This window comes from Diabrotica virgifera, chromosome 5 (assembly GCF_917563875.1).
Source record: "Diabrotica virgifera virgifera chromosome 5, PGI_DIABVI_V3a".
In the NCBI taxonomy this organism is placed as follows: domain Eukaryota; kingdom Metazoa; phylum Arthropoda; class Insecta; order Coleoptera; family Chrysomelidae; genus Diabrotica; species Diabrotica virgifera.
This window is the reverse complement of record NC_065447.1, coordinates 224,641,598-224,662,168: the sequence shown is the minus strand read 5'-3', so window position 1 is coordinate 224,662,168 and position 20,571 is coordinate 224,641,598. Positions and strand designations below refer to the sequence as shown.

The following is a 20,571-nucleotide window of genomic DNA, read 5'->3' as shown; positions in this document are numbered from 1 at the left end:
AAACCTACCAAATTTAATTTGCATATCTCAAACGGTATTAGAGCAATAAATAAATTGTCAGTTTGCAAGGAAAAATTCAACATCCCGTATCTCGGAAACGAAGTATTTGCGGACATATGTTTACAAAACAACCGGTCATTATATTTTCATGCAGAATTACCCCTTAAAGTTTGTCGCACTTATTTAGAAACACCCTGTATTGATGAAGAACATGGCTAGTTGTTAAAGTACCTAACTTTTTTATTATCCCACATAAGCGAATGAATCAAGAAACAGAATGGAAAACCTGAGGCTACAGTTGGGTTTTAATTTCAGTATTTTATAGATGCTAGAAAATTCCACAGGGTGCTGCGAACTTTGAGAAAAAAAAACACAGTTTGTACTGTTACCTAGTGTAAAGCTCAGCTCACCCGCGCAGTGTATAAAGCTGTATTTGTTGTAAATATTTCATTAGTTATATCAACCTAGTAGAGATAAGGGATAAGGCACATACGAATTTTCTTCTTGTAGTGCCTATTAGTTTTGGATGTTGGCGACCATCATGGCAATCTGTACTTTTCACACTGCTGTTCTAAAAATATTTGTAGTGGTTGTGTTGAACCACGTACGTAGATTTTTCAGATAGGAAATCCTTCGCCTTCCTGGTCCTCGCTTTCCTTCTACTTTTCCCTGCAAGATTAGTTGCAGCAGTCCATACCTTTCACTGTTCCTCATGATGTGGCCGAGGTATTCGATTTTGGCTGTATTTATTTTGATTAACAGCTCTTTTTCTTTTTGCATTCTTAGCAAAACACTCTGATTAGTAATGTGGTCGGTAAAGATATCTCCAGGATTCGACGATAAAGCCAGATTTCAAAAGCCTCAATTTTCTTGCAGGTGGCGCCTGTGAGACTAGACGACTTAACTCCGTACAACAGTATAGGAAAGATACAAAATCGTTTTTTTTTTTAATTAATTTGATAGCTTCGGTAGGGACCAATTAGCCAGACAATTTTTTCTTTAACTATAATATTTTTTTTTATTTAAAACTAATCCTTCCTCATCCATACAACATCGTAGTAATCTGACTTTTATGGGTATCGACAAACGCCATTTTTTGAAATGCAGATCTTGCTTTCTCTATCCTACATTTGATTTCTATGGAATGGTCCCAATTTTCATTGACGTTCGTACCAAGGTAGGTGTATATTTTTACTCTTTCTCTTTGTTGGCCATTCACACATACGAATAATACAAGGAAATGGAAAATTCAGGAGATATTGGGCACATAACAAACCAAAATTACTTTTAACTATCTTGTTTTATTTCTACTTCTACTTGATGAACTTCTATAAGATGGTTTGCAAGATATTCATCTCCAGCAAAATTTTCTGAACAAATTTCACACTTCTTAGTTTCGTGTAACCTTTGATGTATATTCAAAGCCCAATTTGTAGCGAAACCTTTCTCACACGTTTCACAAAAGAATTCCTTGACCTCCTCTATTCCATGTTTTGATTTCAAATGGGACCGTAATGAAACACGCTGCCTAAACCCTTCTGAACAGTGCTCACAAACGAACGGTTTTTCATTGGTATGCTGTCTTTTATGGGTTTTTAAAACATGTTTAGATGAAAATCCAGTACCACAATATTCACAAACATGAGGTCTCTGTTTTTCGTGAGTCATTCGAACATGTGCGGATAAACTGGCTTTGGTAAAGAAAGCTTTTCCACAAGTACTGCATTTAAAGCTCTTTAGACACATATGAACCTTTTTCTTATGCAACGAGAAATTATATTTTTTTCGGAAAGTTTTACCACATTCGTCACAAACATACCGTTGAGCAGTATGCTTATGGTAATGAAATATGTGACATCTTACACCCTCAGAATTTTTGAATGTGGCTCCACAAATAGGACAAACTGATGGTTCTGCTGTGTGCATCATCAAGACATGTTTCCTCATGTTGTCTACTCTAATGACTCGGTCGCAGATATCACACTTGCTTTTATCGTGTTGTCGGTTGTGCACAGTGAACGACCTCCTATCTAAAAAACAAAAAAACACATAGATAATAGCGAAACAATAATCTTTGTTCGTTGTAAAATTATTGGTTGCATTCAGGAGACGAAAAAGTGAGGGTAGCAGTTGTGTTTGTCTTGTGACCGCCCGCTCCCTAAATTCGTGACAGCTTATCACTTTCTGTTATATGTGGGGTTATAACTTGCCTCTGCACAATAAATTGTTTTTTATTTCATAATCATTGTCAAAGACCATGGATTGTTTACCTCTGCGTTATTTTCCAATTGATAATTAGTACTTGACGCCATTTTTCAACAAGTCTATTGACAAATTCACAAAAGTAGCATACGCTGGACGGAGGTAGCGAAATTAAAATGAGCTCACTGCCATGGCGACAGTTCCGTAACACGTTCCGCAAGTAGCGCCACATTCAGAGAACGAATTCCCAACAGTTGCGGAACCGCTCCGTCACTTTTTCGTCTTCCGAATGCGATAAATGATGTATCCAGTAATTGAATATATCGTAATATACACATACACACACATCAGAAAAGTCTAGGGATATGTTTTGAAAGAGACGTAATTTCTTCTTTAGTTTTTTGATAAATAATAATCCATTTGTAGTGACTATACCTTGTTTTTAAACTAGGAGGCGTAATTCAAATTTATCGCACGTTTGTTTGTAATTGGTCCAACCGCAGGCAAATTTACTCTATGTCCACTAGGGTATGGGCCATTCCACGAACATACGCCTATTTTGGATTACTTCGACAACGAATATTTTACTGTGCAACATAAAAAGTACGAAAGTAAATGGAGCTAATAATTATTCCAATAAACAACAATGTAATTTGCAATTTACTTTCGTTCTTCTTATTTTGCACAGTAAAATATTCGTTGTCGAAGTAATCCAAAACAGGCGTATGTTCGTGGAATAGGGTATACACGACAATTAGACGGAAATCATTAGATCGAATGCAGTACACCGAACTCATTGGACCGAAAAGCACTTTACCGAAACCTCACTAAACCGAACAGCATGAGACCGAAATGGTGCATAAATTAAAAAAGATTGCAGTAAATTATGCTAAGATTTTGTATATCTGTCTTTTTGTTTATCGTATTTTTTTGTATTATTTTATATATAGACTGTGTAAATTTGTACTAATTGTTACTACTGAAAATAATTTTTATCCGTTAAACAAATTAGTGAAGGTAAAAATAAATTAAGGGTCGAGTGACGTTAACACCATTTTAACTTTAATTTTTAGTATTGTACATACTGTAGATTTAAGTAATTATTGTTTATTATAATTGAAAAAAGAAAAGAACAAAAAAAGAGAAAAAGAAAAAGAAAAGAAAAAAAAACAAAAAATAAAAAAAAAGCAAAAAAAACTAAGAAGATGTAAACCTTCGCGAGGTCGAATCGGGTTTACGTCTTAGCGTAGTAAAAAAAAACAATTTATAAAAAATAACAATAAAAAAATAATAAAAAAAAAACAAATTAACAATATAAAAAAAATGCAACAAAAAATACAAAAAAAAAATAAAAATTTACAAAAAAAGATGAACAACCAAAACAGAGTATTATTTAGATAATATTTGTAGATAATAATGTTAGTTTGTTATGTATTTAGAGTTAGAAATACAGAAACAATTCCTCTGATTGAAAAATCAAATTTGTTTGTTTTTAAAATAACAAAATGTCTGGCTAATTGGCTCGGCCAAGGCCATCAAATTCACTCAAAAAATAAATAAATAAAAAAATAAACCAAAAACAAATAAAAACAAAACAATAAACAAAAAAACAAAGCAAAAAACAACCTCTAAACCATTTTTATTATTTAATTTTTAGTATTGTACATAATAAATAATAAATAAAACAAAAAAAAATAACAAAAAACAAAGCAAAACAAACAACCTCTAAACTCGCCAGTACTTTGTGCTGCCAGTTCTAAGCCTGAATAAACGATGAAGGGAGGTTGATGTTACCCTTGCTCAGATTACAACCCTGTTTGAGCACCCTGTATTATGTACCTAATGCTTTTCGGTCTCCTACTGTTCGGTCTAGTGAGGTTTCGGTAAAGTGCTTTTCGGTCTAATGAGTTCGGTCTACTGCTTTCGGTCTAATGATTTCGGCCTCTTTACAGCAAACCGTCTAGCCTCAGGTTTTCTTAACATTATATTTTTTGATTCATTCGTTTATGTTGGATAATAAGAAAGTTAGCTACTTTAAGAACAAGACAGGTTCTTCATCAATACACGGTGTTTTTAAATAAGTTCGACAAACTTTAAGTGGTAATTCTGCATGAACACATATGCGGTTGTTTTGTAAACATATGTCCGCAAATACTTCGTTTCTGAGATACGGGATGTTGAATTTTTTCTTACAAACTGACAATTTATTTATTGCTCTAATACCGGTTGAGATATGCAAATTAAATTTGGTAGGTTTTAAGAGGTAGTTATTGCGCATTTTTTACGTACAATTAAAAATTTTATATTCACCATTGGCGTGTATACGGGTCATATTACCCTGTCATATTACCCGTATGCACTCCAATGGTGAATATACAATTCTTAATTGCATGTCAAAGATGCGTAATAACTATCACTTTATCACTTTTTCTGTTTTCTCGATTATTAGTTTTTTTGTATAATAGATAAAGTAAATTCGCTCCGAAATTCATTTTGACAGGTTCAGAGTAGAAAACATACAACACAAAAATTCCTACCCCACACTACTAACCGCTCAAACTTAATCTTTCATTAAAAAAGAGGAATTATTGGAAATAGTGGGAGTGTATACTAAACTCATAAAATTTTGTGGAATTTAGTTCTTCAAAATATTTTTATTTTGTACAATAAATAATTTTCTCATTTGTTATCAATACATTATAATGGTGTAAATAAATAATTATTGTTTGGCGTAAGGTTTATGTTATTTATGTCTGTTTACTATTAACACTCTATTAATAATATTGGCTATGAGCAGGTATGTTTGGTTGTGTAGTAATTTCCAGTCACGTCTAGCAACCTAACTTTCCAAAAAATAAATTACTAAAAAACACCACTAGACAGTTGTGTCTCAGATTAGCGAATCTACTATATATAAATTATTGTAATCACTGAATACATAGTGAAAAAATAATCCTATCAATTAACTGAATTAATAATTTAAGCGATTACACAAGTAACGGTTATCCAAGAACATTCTAAAACTGAACGAAATAGCCATCTCTATGTTAATGATGACAATGATATTGTCAACTAATGTTTACATCTCCATACCAGTGAGAATTTTACTACACGTAATTTGCCGTATAAAGAAAGAAAAAGTAGTGATAGCCGTAAAATATTTGCGCGTACGCTCTTAAGAACTTTATAATTAAAAAAAAAATTACCTGAAAAACTTTTATTACATGTTTCACACCTCAAATTTGTGCTCTTAATACGACTCCGGACATTAATAAGTACATCTGGATCTAGTGGATCATTTTCTTCTTGATGTGTGTCTGGTTCATCCAGTTCTGTTTCTATACTAGTTGTCACATCCACATCATGTATTATACTTCTGTCTTCATTTGAATCCTCATTATCTGTTGCTTCGTTAGAGTCCTCCATCAGTTTTATCTCAGCTAGGCTTTCATTTTCAAATACCATTGATTTACTATCTTCAGAATCATGTGAATGGTTCTGAAGTCGTCTCAGTAGTATTCCATCTACCTCGTACATGATTTCTTGCCTCTCGAACTCTGAAAATTTTCTGAGTTTGTTAGCAAAAAGTCTTCCATATAAGTCGCACTCGTCTTCTGTTTTTTGTTCTTTTTTAAGCATAATCTGGTTGAATGTATTAACAGCGTGTGGGTCAAGAGGTTTAATTCCATTCAATATTTCGGGAGGTTTAACGTCATGTCTCCCCACTACACGAATCGTAACTTTCTTATCATTTGTTTCTGAATTACTTTTAGCACCATTTGAGATTCCTATTTCTTGTTTTCTCAATTCTCCAGTATTAGCTGTCTTTTGTTCACGAAGAAGTGAGTTCTAGAAAAAATAAAAAAATTATTTTTTGATTTTTGATTTAAACAAATTTTGAAAGTTTTCCCGATTGCCTTGGCGCGATTGGTGATGTCAAAGGGAAGAGACGACATGGTGTGACAAAAATTTGACGTAGAGAATGTAGGGAAACAAAATATTTGGCATTTAGTTTAAGAGTCAAGATGAGCGCGCGGAAAACGCGGTCCAAGATTGCAGCTTTAAGAGCATACAGTAGCGCGTCATCAATATAACTTCGGGAGATAGTATCATACCTTTTTTCGTAAGGTCTGCGAAACTTTGGCAACAGTGCTTCGGGATTGTTTGACATAACTTGAATGTTGAATGTGACATTAACTCATAGGCGTGCTAAATGGAAGTAATAAGAAAATTTTGTTATTAGTAAATAAATATTTATAAAAATAAACCAAAATGGGTGAAACATAGAAACATAGTGTTAACATAGATATTTGCACGAAATAATAATAATAAATAATCATTTCGTTGTGAAGCGAAACAAGAGCCGTCTTATTTTATTTAGTTTATAAAGCGCCAAAGGCAATCTAACTTTATATACTCGCATTAGAATTCGAAATATTTTTATGTAAAATATATTTATCTACCTACATATAACTAAAACTCACAATTAACAATATTCTATTTTTTTTTTCAAACAGGCCAACAACTTAGTTCTATTACACAAAAATATAATAAATTAACTATAAATAAACACTACTTTCCTATGAAACAACAATAACGAATTCTTAAAATAATAAACTACTGCACTGAACAGATATCGATAAAGATACAGAACAGATAAGAGAAAATCTGACGCAGGTTTGTAAAAATGACAGTGATAATTTCTCTATGTTGCCTAATTAGTTATTAGTTATAATATGTTCGATTTATTGTTAGAAATAAAAAATTTTAGTAGGTCCAAAATGACCCAAATCTAGGCATGGGATAAAAAAGTTTATTTGAAGAAAGTATATATTTTTGTTCTTCTTAATGGCGGTACAGGCTGGTTTTTTTAATATTGTATTTAATTACAGAGTCATTTCCTCACACATACTAATATATTTCTCAAATTGGGCTCTGTACCGCCACTTATATTATTACGAATATGTGTGCAAATATCTCGACAAAATATTGAAAATTACAGCCGTAATCTTGGACCGCGTTTGTTGCTACCTGTTGATCGCTACTGTAGCCTCTTAATTTTGAAGATTTTGTCGAGATATTTGGCACACATATTTGTATATATATAAAGGGTTGTCTACAGATAATGCCGTTTCCCTTCCGTCAACCAGGACTTTAATTTTTTTCGATCTACCCAGTCTCCGCCTTCCAATCCTTTCTTAGACATGGCTTCATCGACTTCGTTTTTCCAAGATCTTCTCGGTCGTCCTCTTCTTCTTGTTCCTCTTGGGCTCCATTCTGCAACCTTGTTTATCCAAGTGTTTTCTGCTCTGCGTACGTGGCCGCACCATTTTAGTCTTCTCTCGTCTATATATTGCAGGGCATCTCTTTTCACTTGCATTCTTCTCCTTATCTCCTCATTTGTTATTCTGTCTTTTCTGGTGAGACCACAGCATCTTCTCCACTATTCCATTTCGGTTGCCAGAATGCTCTTTTGGGTTTTTTTGTTTATGACCCAAATTTCTGAGGCATATGTCATGATGTTTCGTACTATTGTTTGGTATATCATTTTTTTTTTGTTTTTCCCTTGATGTTCTTATTCCAGATTTCATTATGGAGTTGTCTGATGCAAGGACTTGTTTGTCCCAATCTATTATTTATTTCTGCTTCTGTTGTTTCGTTTTGCGACATTATAAAGCCCAAATATTTAAAATTCTTCGTTCCTTTTATTTCTACTTGTTCTTCTATTTCTAAGTTTTTGACGTCTTCTTCCTATATTGCTAAGTATTCCGTTTTCTTCATATTTATTTCCAGGCCCACCTTTTTGTATTCCTCTTTTAGTTTTCTACCATGTAACTGATATCCTCTTGTGTAGAGATAATCGTCCCTTATCGGTATTCCCATACCCCTACACTTTGTCTTCCAAGTTGTTAGTGCGTGTTCTAAAAATATTTTAAATAGAGTTGGTGACGTTGGGCATCCCTGTTTTCCCTGTTTTTCCCTGACGTCGAGCATCCCATACTCGTAATATAGTAAAAAATGGCAGTACAGAGCTCAATTTGGAAAATATGTTAGTATGTGGAAATTACTCTATACTTAAATAAAATATTACAAAAACGAGCCTGCACCACCATTAAGAAGAACAAAAAAATACACTTTCTTCAAATAAACTTTTTTATCCCATGCCTAAATTTTGTGTCACATTGGAATTACTAAAAATCTATTACCTATAACAAGAAATCGAACTTGACTGACTTGGCAACATTTAGAGCGCCTATGAGTATAATAATTATTGTTTTTGATAGTAACAGTGTCACTGTCATTGTCGTACTGCCGACATATTGTTGCCGCACTGTTGAAAGTGTGCAGAACTTTCGAAAAACAAAAATATTGATGACGCTTTAATGTTGCCTCCTACGAGTTAGTCACTGAAGGTGGATATATGAGCTATTAAAATACCTCCGATTTCGGTGATCCTCCATCGATTTTCATCAAAATTGGTGAGTTTGGAAAGGAATTTATTTGGTTTTTTAGCTTCAATTTTGGCAATGATAACTTTTTGTAAAAATTTATAGTTTTTGGGTTATTTAAAAAACGGCTTTAAAACAAGCATTTTTTTTCACAAAAAATAAAATCTTTTATCATTAATAACTCAAAACGTATTAATTTATTTTAATAACTTGATATTGGCGAGGAACCGTAAAGTGGGCGACGCCTGGTGGCGAATTTGAAAAGCATCAACTCTAGGAAAACATTGACTTTGCCATTAAGTTGTGTACATATTTGTGGTCAGTTTATGTTGTAATTAACAATGATTTTGACTTAAAAAAACTATTGCAGTGTTCCTCAGTATTCATTCCCATTATACTCTACGTAATGACCTAAATTAACCAATGCCAAATCACACATTTTGTTAATTTAACGTTTGTATTAAACGTAGTATTTTTTAATGTTTAAGCGACTGCAAAATTAAATAAATGAATAAAATGTAGTTCATATATATTCTGTACATAGAATGTACATTGTTATGAAAAATATCCCGACCACTTCGTAATTTCCAGAACACATTTATTATAAAATAAATTCACCTACTTAGTTTCCAGTTTTTATTTAAGGCTATGGGTACATAATTCACAAATATTTTACGTGTATCCCTACTTTTTCTGTCTTTACACGGCAAATTACGTGTAGTAAAATTCACACTGGTGTGGATATGTAAACATTACTAGAATGTCATTCTACTTGAAAATGTCATAATTAATTTAAAGAGATGGCTTTTGAATGTTCTTGGATAACTGTTATTTTTATAATTGCAAATTATTAATTCAGTTAATAAATGTGATAATTTTTTCACTAACTATGTTTTCAGTGATTGTAATAATTTATTTGTACAACAAAAACTAATAATCAATCGACAAAAGAGGAAAAGTGTTAAAGTGATTTTTTAATAATATGTTGTTATTTTGGAACGCTTACAATTTTGAACATCTCTAACAACAAAATACTTGGATCACAGGATATATCTGATGTATTCTCTGCTTGGATCTTTCACAAATAATACACAATAAATAACTTTTTATTAAGTTCACGTCTTAAATCAATTATTTATCAAATACACTATATATAAATAATATTTAATCAATTTCTCAAAATATTCCCGATGCAATGTCAAATATTTAAAATTGTCACTTATTGTCAGTGTCTGACTGACAATATATGCTGACAATATTATATTCGGTTGAGTGCGTTGTAAGACAAAGACAGATTTGGAAAATATTACCACGGCATTGTGTTCATTTTTTTCAAATCCTGAAAAAACCAATAAATATTTTTGAAAAATTTAAACGGAGAATGAAAGACTAAATTATTACCGAGGGCCGAAAGTCCCTTAGAATAAATAAAAAGTTTATTTTCAATGAGATATTTGAATTTAAAAATCACACTAAATTTTCTCTTAGTTTTTTCACCCCTGTAACTTATTAAAATAAACATTGTAGAAGTTCTCAGGGACTTTCGGCCCTCGCTAATAACGTAATCTTTCATTCTGCGTTTAAATTTTTCCAAAATACTTATTAGTTTTCTCAGGATTTGAAAAAAATGAATCCCCATTTGAATAGCATTGCAGCCGAAAATACGTTCCGATCCTCTTAATTAAAAATTGTTATGTTGGTCTAAAATAAATTGTAGTGTACCTATTAATTAAATTAAAAACAAAATTAGAAATTCTAAGATAGATTAATAATTTTTAAAATGTGTGATTATCGGGGGGCCAGATTTTTTTATGAAAAAAAGGTAAAAACATATCAGTGGTTAGCATCAAATTTTAATGAATACATACAAATGAAACATAATTTTGAGTCGTCTTTAACTTATAAGATGTCTTAGTGTCAAAACTTAGTGGTTATTTTGGAAAAACACTCCTGTAAATGATTTTAATTTAACGTTTTAGAACTGTGAGGTCAAATGACAAAATGAATTGTTTTCCTAGAGTTATCGTCCATCTTTGAAATTTTAAGCGCCCTCTGTCGGAATTTAATTTTGCGAATAACATATTTTGGTTAGGATTTGTCCCTCTGTCAGTTTCTGGGGTTATTTTTAATAAAATAATTTTCATCCTAAAGAAGGGGTGGCATCCACCAGACCCCATAGTTGTCCCTTTCCTTAACTTACTGCTAATAATATCCCTGATGATTTTCTGTACTCAAAATGTACTGTTCTGAAGTACTTAATACCTGCTAACTAAAAAACTGTAAATTATTTATTTTACTTACAGTTTCTCCTTCTGTCGATATATTGGTTTTGCATTCATATACTCCTTCTAAAAATGCCTCCATAGCATCATAGAATACCCAAACTGGCTTGTGAATTTCATCTCCTCGCATACCAGATCGAATTGAATCCAGTTTTTTCTTGCGGTTCAACCGAAATGCTGCCATTAATGATTCTTTCTTCTTTTTAAGTTCAGGAACAGGAATTTGAATGGCATATACTATGCGATCCCACGCATCATTGACCTGCAAAAATATTGCAATATTAGAATTTTGTACCTAAATATAAAACATATTCTAATATTTATTAAATAATAATAGAGACCATTCTTAAGGAAAATGCTGAATGGGTGAAAAACATAGTGGACGATTAGAAAACAGAAATTTTCTATGGCATGGAAAGCAGCAAACCTCATCTTCATCACTAAACCTGGAAAAATGGAAGAATCGTGAGCTTTTAGACCAATATGTTTGCTAGGCAAGCTATTCAAAATCCTCATAAAGTCAAGGCTCTAAAAATAAATAGATGAAAATATAGGTCTGATGGACCGTCAGTATAAATTCAGAAAAGGCAGATTTACCATAGACAACATAAACATGATAGTAAGGGAGAAAGAAGCATGCAGGGGTAGATGCCTATGCCACAGTATATAGAGGTTCCACAGTAAAATCACTCTTCTGTCGGCGCTTTGATCTCAAGAAGTAATACCGGCATTACACAATTGGTAATTCACCAGTGGTGGATGCGGGTTTCCCTGTTAAGTGCCGTACGTTTCTATGCGAGTAGCAATGCGAGAGGGGCAAAAGCGACTGCCAACATTGCGCGGTCGCCATGCGCGACTAGAGATTTTACTTAAAATTTTTCGGAGAGTGGTTCTACTGTCCCTCTTTATACTGTGCCTATGCCTCGAAACTTAATGAATTCTTATTGCTTAGCCTACCCCAATTACGACACCTCTATATTCCCATGTCTATGGTCTGTTTTTAAACCAAGAGGAGTAATTCAAATTTACCGCGCTGTAATGCTTGTTTGTAATTGGTCCAACCTCAGGCAAGTTTACACCACTGTTATGAAATTCGACACTAATGACATTTATGAAATTTTTACACTTCTGTCATTTTATAGGTTAATTAAGTTATAACGGCGATTTTTTGTGTTTTCTGCGTTATTCCTTTAATCTTTAGATTTTTAGTCTACTTTTATATAAAAAAAGAGTTGTTTTTAGAACTCTTTAACAACACATTAGTATAATATAATATGTATGGATTACCGTCGAAGGCCAATATGATCAACCAAAAAAGAAGATGCGTTTGGTGATTTTTCTAGTGACTTTCTTGGGTGTGAATCTATCTTTTTAGTTTACTCCTATTTGTTTAAAAACAAACCATAGTGAAGGAAAATTTTTTAAAAGAAAAAACCTAACACTTTTTTTCTATAAACCTAACATACATACATACATAATCGAGAACCTCTTATACCCGTAGGTGTCGATATGTACAGGCTCTCTTAAATTTTTTTACAAATTTGATCCACTCTTTTCTGTCTCTAGCTAGTTCCTTCGCATCACTCCATGTCTTTCCTCTTTCTTCGAGAATCTCATTTATGCTATTGTTCCATGTTTTTCTTGGTCATCCTCTACTGTTTTTTCCTATTTTTCTCGCTTCCCATATCTTCTTCGCCTGTCTAGTTTCATTCATTCTGATCATGTGTCCCCACCATTTCAGTTTCTTTTCTTCTGCTTTGACCTTTAGTGATTTCGTTCCTAGTTCTTGCTTAATGTCTTCGTTTCTTCTTCTGTCTGTTCTTTTAACACTCAGCACTTTCCTCAAATATTTCATTTCACTTGCTTGCAGTCACTTTGTTTGTTTTTCGTAGAGTTCCGTTTTCTGCCCCGTAGGTTAATATACAGGTTAGTACACTTTTTGGTATACGATCATTTTTGTTTTTGTTATTATTTCTTTTCTGTTCAAGAAATTTTTGTATAGTGCATGATACATTCTAGTTGCTGAGTTTATTCTGGCACCAATCTCATCTTCTTGTGTCCCTTTATTATTGAAACTTATCCCTAAATACGTGAATACTGCTATCTGTTCGAGTCTATTTCCTTCAATGTTAATGTTTATTTTTGTATTGTTTTTTGTTACTACCATCACTTTAGTTGTTTCAGTGATTACTCTTAAGTTGTATGATTTTAATTCGTCTGTCCACATTGTCATGTTCTTTTGAAGGTCTTTTTCTGTTTTTGCTATAAGTACAGTAGTGCGTCGATAATCCGAACTAATTGGTACAGGGGTAGTTCGGATTATCAAACATAAATGTTCAAAATACATACAAAGCTCATAAACATAGTACATATGTACATACGTATTAGTTACAAGGAATAAAACACATGCATAATAAACAAATATATTGTATTTCCTCATAAACAAAGGTCATATTTTGTCCATATTGTCATATTAAATCCAAAAATTCGGTCCGCGATCATATTTTTTAATTTTATAATTTTTTTTGCGTTCAGATCAACGAACGTTTGGAGTACCAGGGTTTGGATTATCAACACTCTACTGTACCTAAGCAATATTTCGTCTGCAAATATGTATGCTTCTACTTGACTACTTGCATGTTTCTGTTCATGCAATATATTTTTTTGTCTTTGGCCAGCAAGCTTTTATTACTTCGTCCATCACGCTTATAAACAATAATGGGCTCAATACACCACCCTGTCTGACTCCCTCGTTATTTTTAAAGATTTTTGAAGTTCTGTTTCTTGTTCTTACTTGGTTATTAGTATTTTCATACAGACTACATACCACCTTCAACAGTTCTTTATCTAGATTCTTGTTCTCTAGGTTCCGACAGATTCCTGTCCTGTCGACCATATCAAACGCCTTTTCAATGCTAAACCATTTTTCTTGTATATGGGCTTATGGATCTTCATGATCCCAGCCCTCATTACTATGTAATAAAATAATAATAATATATAAAATCTGGATATATAAAATGTAAACATACCTTGTTTTTATCTTTGTATAGTGGATTATTTGGATCCCAAATTGTGGGCTCGGATTGATATAACTTAATAAAGTTAAAAGTCTCTTCATTGCTCCAGGACATTTCAGCGATTAATAATAATTAATTAAAATAAAACAGTGCAGTTGCAGTGTGCCCTAAAATCTGACACCGGTTATGCTGTTGGAGGTTGTTATGTATGTACACACCAATGGCGAGGCGAGGCAATGGCCTGTGATGGCCTGTAATGGACCAACAGACACAACTACTTTTTTGAAGATAGTGGTCAATGACAATGAAAGCTGAATTTGCTGAATGGTTAAAAATATTTAATTTGAATTATAATTAATGTGGTTTACTCCAAAAAATAGTAGTTAATCAAAGTAAAACTTGCCACAAGAAAATATTTTTTTAATGGCAAATTGCCATGTTGCCATTTTAGCGTGTTTGACAGATTTGACATTGACAATTAAAAGTGAGGTTATGAAATTTGAGTTATGTTTATGTAGCGATCTTGTCCCACTTGTCCACAAAAATAAATGGTATTAAATTAAAATAACATGATCGGTACTTATTATTTTGTGATTGTAGGGCACAATGATAAACCGCTTTTTGAAATGGAATTTACAAACAGCAAAGATTCTAAGGTAACATTAGATACTTCTATAAAGTATTTTGTGGAAAGTACATGTTTATGAGTCCTTTTCCATGGTGGAAGTAAATATAATTTTGAAACAGGGGCGTATCTACCGCCATATCAATTATACGGAGTCCCTGACGATGTCGAAACAAAAATTTAATCTAAAAAAATATTCCACAATTTCACTATTAGGTCATTGTCAATCTTCTCAAGGTTTTACAACAGCAATTAAATTGTTGGTCGCTTTTTTGTTATGCTTAATTCCAATACAAAGAATAATTTTACTGCTACTATACTCAATTTTGTTGACAACTATCCCAGCAAATTAGAACACCTTATAGATGTATTACAGATGTCTAAATCCTGGCAATAAATTCTACCAATCAGCCCTTTTACCCTGAGTCGTTAGCGGGTTTTTCCTTGCACTGTTTTCTACCTATAATAATAATATATGACATTTTTGCCCGGAGATCCTTTTCGACAGGCCCCAGTGCCATTGTATATGTAACCTTGTTTGAAGTAGCTAGTGTCAACGCACACTAGCCCAGTGGGACCAATGGCTTAATGTACCCTCTGAAACACAGTGAACCCCTGATATCAAATTTTTATAAATGAAAACGTTGTTGGTGCCGAGATTTGAATTTGTGTGCTCTGGCTTATGATGCTTGAATCTTGCCGCTGAGCTATGGCTATCCAGTGTTTTCTACCTGATTTTCAACAATTCAAATCTATTTTTCGACTTTCTGTTTATTAGAGTTCATTTGTACAGGTGATTCAGAAGAAATTGTGAAAAAAGAATAAGGTTGCGAAAATGAGTAAAAGAAAGCACTCTTTGTTCATGCTCCTTTATTCTTTCCAGACCTTTTTACCACATTTTCAAGCTCTCCTTCCAAACTGGAATGTTCCCTGACTACTGGGCTTTCTAAAGCCCGTCTTTAAATGCGGTGAAAAAACCTGTGTAACTAATTATCGTCCCATCAGATACTTAGTGCAATCCCCAAGGTATTCGAAAGTCTGATATGTGACATTCTAACCCCTACTAGTTCAACAGCAGTTTGGTTTAGATCACGAAAATCTACAGAATTAAATCTTCTTAGTCAAGTGGACTTCTTGCTGGATACCTGGGAGAAGGGGTATCAATATACACTGACTCCTCCAGGACATTCGACAGACATAATATTTTGTTGCATAAGTTAAAACTGATTGGGATTGATGAGCCTTTATTGTCATGGTTCCAAAGCTACTTATCGGATCATAGACTGATTGTTAATTGGCACTTTTCTTTCTAAAATTATCCAAGTTCCATCAGGAGTGCCTCAAGGCTCTCACCTTGGGCCACTCTTGTTTAATATTTTCATAAAAGACATGAATTAATGCTTCACGATCAGTTTATTTTTACTCTGCTGATGAAGTAAAATTAAGCTGTGTAATTAAATCCCCTGAGGATTGTGAAAAACTACAGTACGATTTAAATAAATTGCTAGAGCGGTGTAAATGAAATGGCTTGGAACTTAATCCAACTAAATGTAAAACTATGACTTTTTCCTGTTCCAGAAATGCTATTGTTTTTGACTATAATATTGGTCACTACATTCTTGAAAGAACTTCGCTTTTTAAATACTTGGGGGTCACCCTTGATACACACTTACAGCTTTCTCATCATCTAGAGAATGTTGTTAATAAGGCTTTCCAGATACTTGGTTTTATTAGAAGAAGCACCCAGGACTTCACAAATATCACAGCTTTAAAAACCCTCTACTGTGTCTTGATCTGTCCCCATCTTGAGTATGCCTCCTGTGTATGGTCTCCTTTCTACAGAGTACATACTAATGCTCTTCATGTAGTTAAACATAAATTTTTAAAACAAATTGCATATAGACTTAATATCTTGGACAACTACAATGATGCAGATATTTTTAATATCCTAAATATGGCAGCAATCACTGCCCGTCATAAGAAATGGGATCTCATCACTTTCTACAACATTCTGCATGGAAAAACTGGAACTACAGAGCTTCTTCAAAAAAATAATATTCGTGTCCCACTAAGAACGACTAGGGCTACCGTTAGTTTCCATTACCCAATCTGCCATACTAACTATGATCTTAACAACTTCCTCACTAGAACTGCCAGACTAGCAAACCAGCACCTTAACACCTTTTTCAAACTTATAGCAAATTCGCGAGTCAGGTTTTAGTAAACATTGATTAAGTAAGACTTATTATTAATTATTATTACCCATATTCTGTGAACATAGTTTAATTTGACAATTATTACCCATTTTCTGTAATTTAAAAGTTTAAAAGCTTATCATAAATTCTGTATGCCGGAGGTAAAGGAGGTAAAGTATGTCCATTTTTGTCAATATTGGGATTATACTGCAGTTATAATGAGCTTTTAATTCTCCACCCAAAGGTATAGACCACTATGTCCTACTTTATAAAATAACACACATAAGCACTTTATAAAAAGTATTATGTCACATTTTGTTTAGAGGCAGAGGGCACCATGTGGACATGAAACCCTATACCTCTGTGTACATTGCTTTATAAATCCAGTATTAAACAAGCAGGGTAAAGTATTACACTTTACCCTGTAATGTTTGTCATGAAGGAGAAACAAATTAAAGTTTTGCATTGTATAATGCATTTTTAGCAAACATCTAGTACCATGACCCAAAAGATCTTGAAGAGGTAAACAGCACTATGTCCACTACATTGTGTTTTAATTTTTTTTTATTAAAAATAAATCAACTTTAGTATCACAATATGTGTTTTAAATAATACAATTTTGAAAGTTAATAATCTGAAGAATAAATTGGACAAGGGATTGTGACATAATGTGCATTAACATACATCCTGTGAATAAAGAAACACAAAAATAAACTTCTCCTGTAAAATTACAAATTTCTGACATAGTTCCCTTTACATCCGGCATACAGAATTGTAATAGGGCTTTGCCCATTTATAAATAAATAAATTCTATATCAGTTGTGGAAAAGGGCCCGTGACAAACTTTGATACAGGGCCCATGTAGGGCTAGCCACGCCACTGTTTTCAAACAAAATTTAATCATCTTTTTTTTTTGTAGAAGGAAGACCACAGACATTTAAACCAATTTATAGCACATTCAGCTTTAGATTTAATTGATGAACATCAATGGAAATCCCATGCAATGAATTTAAAATCTGTAGATAAATTTAACCAATGGTTTGTCTCAGCATTTGTGACGGCTAGTCTCATAAGATTCGTTATTGTTCATGACAATCGTAATGATGATGGCATTAAGAACTTCTTTTCTGAAATATATGAGGCATATATTAAACATTCCATGAACCCATTTTATGAAGAAGACACACCTATTAAATCACCTGCATTTGAGAAGAAAGTACAGATACATGGAAAAAAATATCTGTCTAATTAATTTATGTTATCTTTTTTTGTACATATTATTAGAGTAAATTAAATTTATGTATAAGTTAAGATGTGTATGTTTTAAATATATAGCTCATCCTTTACAACTGTTTTTAAAAATTAATCAAATCTCCTGGACCACTCTTCAGGATACAAAAACAATTCTTAAACAAAAGTCAGTTGATATACTGCCAGTGGTGTATTTTTGCCAAACTTCCAGTCATTAGTTTTTAACTGAAAATGTATCAAAACCAGAACTGAACTAAATATTCGAGCTCGACTTTTCAATAAGCGATGACTGATATAGGTATCACATGGACTATTTCTGCTACTATAATGTGGCTCTTCGGATTACACCTTTTTAGCTGAAAATATATATAGTCCGTCCGCTATAACTTTTCCCATGCGGTACGATTCATTTTCAATCAAATTAAGTCAAAACAGAAAGTGAAACGTACGCCAATATGTGTAGTATATAGTATACAGTATACAAAATGTATATGCACATCGACGTTCGTTTCAATTTATGTTTTGACTTCATTTGATTGAAAATGAATCGTACCGCATGGGAAATGTTATAGCGGACGGACTATATTTATTCTCATCTTTCTAAGGCGTGTAGAGTAATATATCCCTTGTGCTATTTCAGTAACTTTTAAAAAGTACTTTCAGTTGCAACTCTGCAACCGGAAGTCCGAGGTTATTTCTCGCCTTTAAAATCACCATTTAGTTATAAGCTCTCACCTGACACCTCATTTGTCGTTCTATCAGTTCTAATAATGTAGGAGTTACATTTGCAGACAGACAGAACCCACACAGGTATGAAACCGGAAGTATATATTTGTTTTCATCTTGCTAAGGTGCGTCGAATAATATATCTCTAAAGTAGGTACAGCACCGGAGGTCTTAGGTCAAATTTTCCACCTTTTAATACCATCCTTGGGTTATAAGCTTTCATTCGATACCTCAATTGTCATTCTATCTGATCTGATGAGGGAGTTGTGTTTACAAAGTATCTGGGACAGACAGACAAGGGTTTCACATTTTTTCAAAAGGGGTGTATGAAAACTGTAGAAAATATGAAAACTAACTTGAGAAAAAAAATTGATTTTAAAATAATATGGTTCCACAAGCTATGCGCAAAATCGCTTACCTGGAAATTGGTGTTTTTTAGGATTTGGTAAACTTGCAGACCCAAGGGTGACTACTTAATTCATTACCGCTCCTTTTGAATGAACTCCTTCCATGGAATTCACGATGCACGTGGGACGGTACCGTCAAAAATCACGAACAGTTCGGAATTCGGGAGTACTTTCACCGTTGAAGGTTTTAAGCGAAGTCGTAGAGTCGTACACACACAAGGTTATTCTGCATTATTTTTACAGGGGGCAGACCAAAGCAACTAAATATAATTATTAAATTATCTAAAACTTATTCTACCCGAAATAAATTAAATATTAGAATGATAGTCAATATAAAATAAAGAAATAAGGATTCCCGAACAAGAGGTGAAAACAATAATAAAATACTAATCCTTAAAAGAGATCTGGGTAATTTTTTAAAACTTTAAAAACAAAATAATTATTTTTAAACAAAATAATTATTTTTAAAGGAAATTAGCTCTACAATTTAAAGAACTTTACAGTACTTTTCTTTCAAAACTTTTCAGGACATCTTCGTCTTTCTTTAGCAAGGTCCATGTTTCACAACAATAGGTTGCAATTGGTCTTATTAGTGTTTTGTACAATTGCATATTCTGCTGTAGTATTTTAAAAGTTTTTTATTTGCGTAAAATGTCCTGTTTACTTTGCTTATTTGGTTCTTTATTTCTGCACTTACATCATTACTTTCTGTTAACAAGTGAACTCTGCTACCTTTTCAAAACTGTGGAGACCTATTTTGGAAGAAATTTTTATTGTTTCTTCTTACCCTTGCCATAAACATATATTTGGGTTTATTCTAATTTATCCCTAATCATACATATCGTGCCGCATTACCCGTATGCACGGCAATGGTGAATAAAAAATTCTTAATTGTATGCCAAAAATGCGCAATAAATACCTCTTAAAACATACAAAATTTCATTTACACATCTCGACCGGTTTAAGAGGAATAAATAAATCGTTAATTTGTAAGAAAAATTTCAACATCCCGTATCTCGGAAACGAATTACTTGCGGACATATCGCTCACTGAGTTCTATAGTGGCACATTTTCAGAAAATGGTGTTTTGTGATAACCACTACTTAAAAATCACGAAATTTCACTTTATAATTGAACGAAACCGGCATAAAGGTAGCTTGCATAGAATCCCCTAGATAGGGTTGTACCACACGTGCATATTTCGCTCGAGCGGCAGCACTATACCGTCACATATTTAATATACCGTTGACTTTAGGTGTGTTTGTGTTGCTTCTATGTGGAATACCGGCACATTTTCATAAAACTAATGTTATGCCACTTTTTAATTTTTATAACCTTCAATAAAAATATCTTATTTTGTAGTCTATACCGGCACATTAAAAGTTGTGCCAGTATGGAATGAATTTTTTGGCAAAAA

General features: G+C 33.0%; 2 protein-coding genes across 2 annotated transcripts; one reads left to right on the top strand and one right to left on the bottom strand.

Moving 5' to 3' along the window:
• Positions 1 to 1,281: 1,281 nt before the first annotated feature.
• On the bottom strand, positions 1,282 to 14,172 carry LOC114337343 (zinc finger protein 391). The gene is made up of 4 exons (XM_028287751.2): positions 13,963 to 14,172; positions 10,953 to 11,195; positions 5,409 to 6,051; positions 1,282 to 2,030 (listed from the first exon to the last, which is right to left on the bottom strand). Exons 1-4 carry the CDS (start codon positions 14,062 to 14,064, stop codon positions 1,288 to 1,290), a joined length of 1,731 nt encoding a protein of 576 aa, XP_028143552.1. The 5' UTR covers positions 14,065 to 14,172; the 3' UTR covers positions 1,282 to 1,287.
• A 155-nt stretch (positions 14,173 to 14,327) lies between these two features.
• LOC114337344 (probable trafficking protein particle complex subunit 2) lies at positions 14,328 to 18,081 on the top strand. Its single transcript, XM_028287752.2, has 2 exons — positions 14,328 to 14,606; positions 17,690 to 18,081. Exons 1-2 carry the CDS (start codon positions 14,520 to 14,522, stop codon positions 18,020 to 18,022), a joined length of 420 nt encoding a protein of 139 aa, XP_028143553.1. The 5' UTR covers positions 14,328 to 14,519; the 3' UTR covers positions 18,023 to 18,081.
• The last annotated feature ends 2,490 nt before the right edge of the window (positions 18,082 to 20,571 follow it).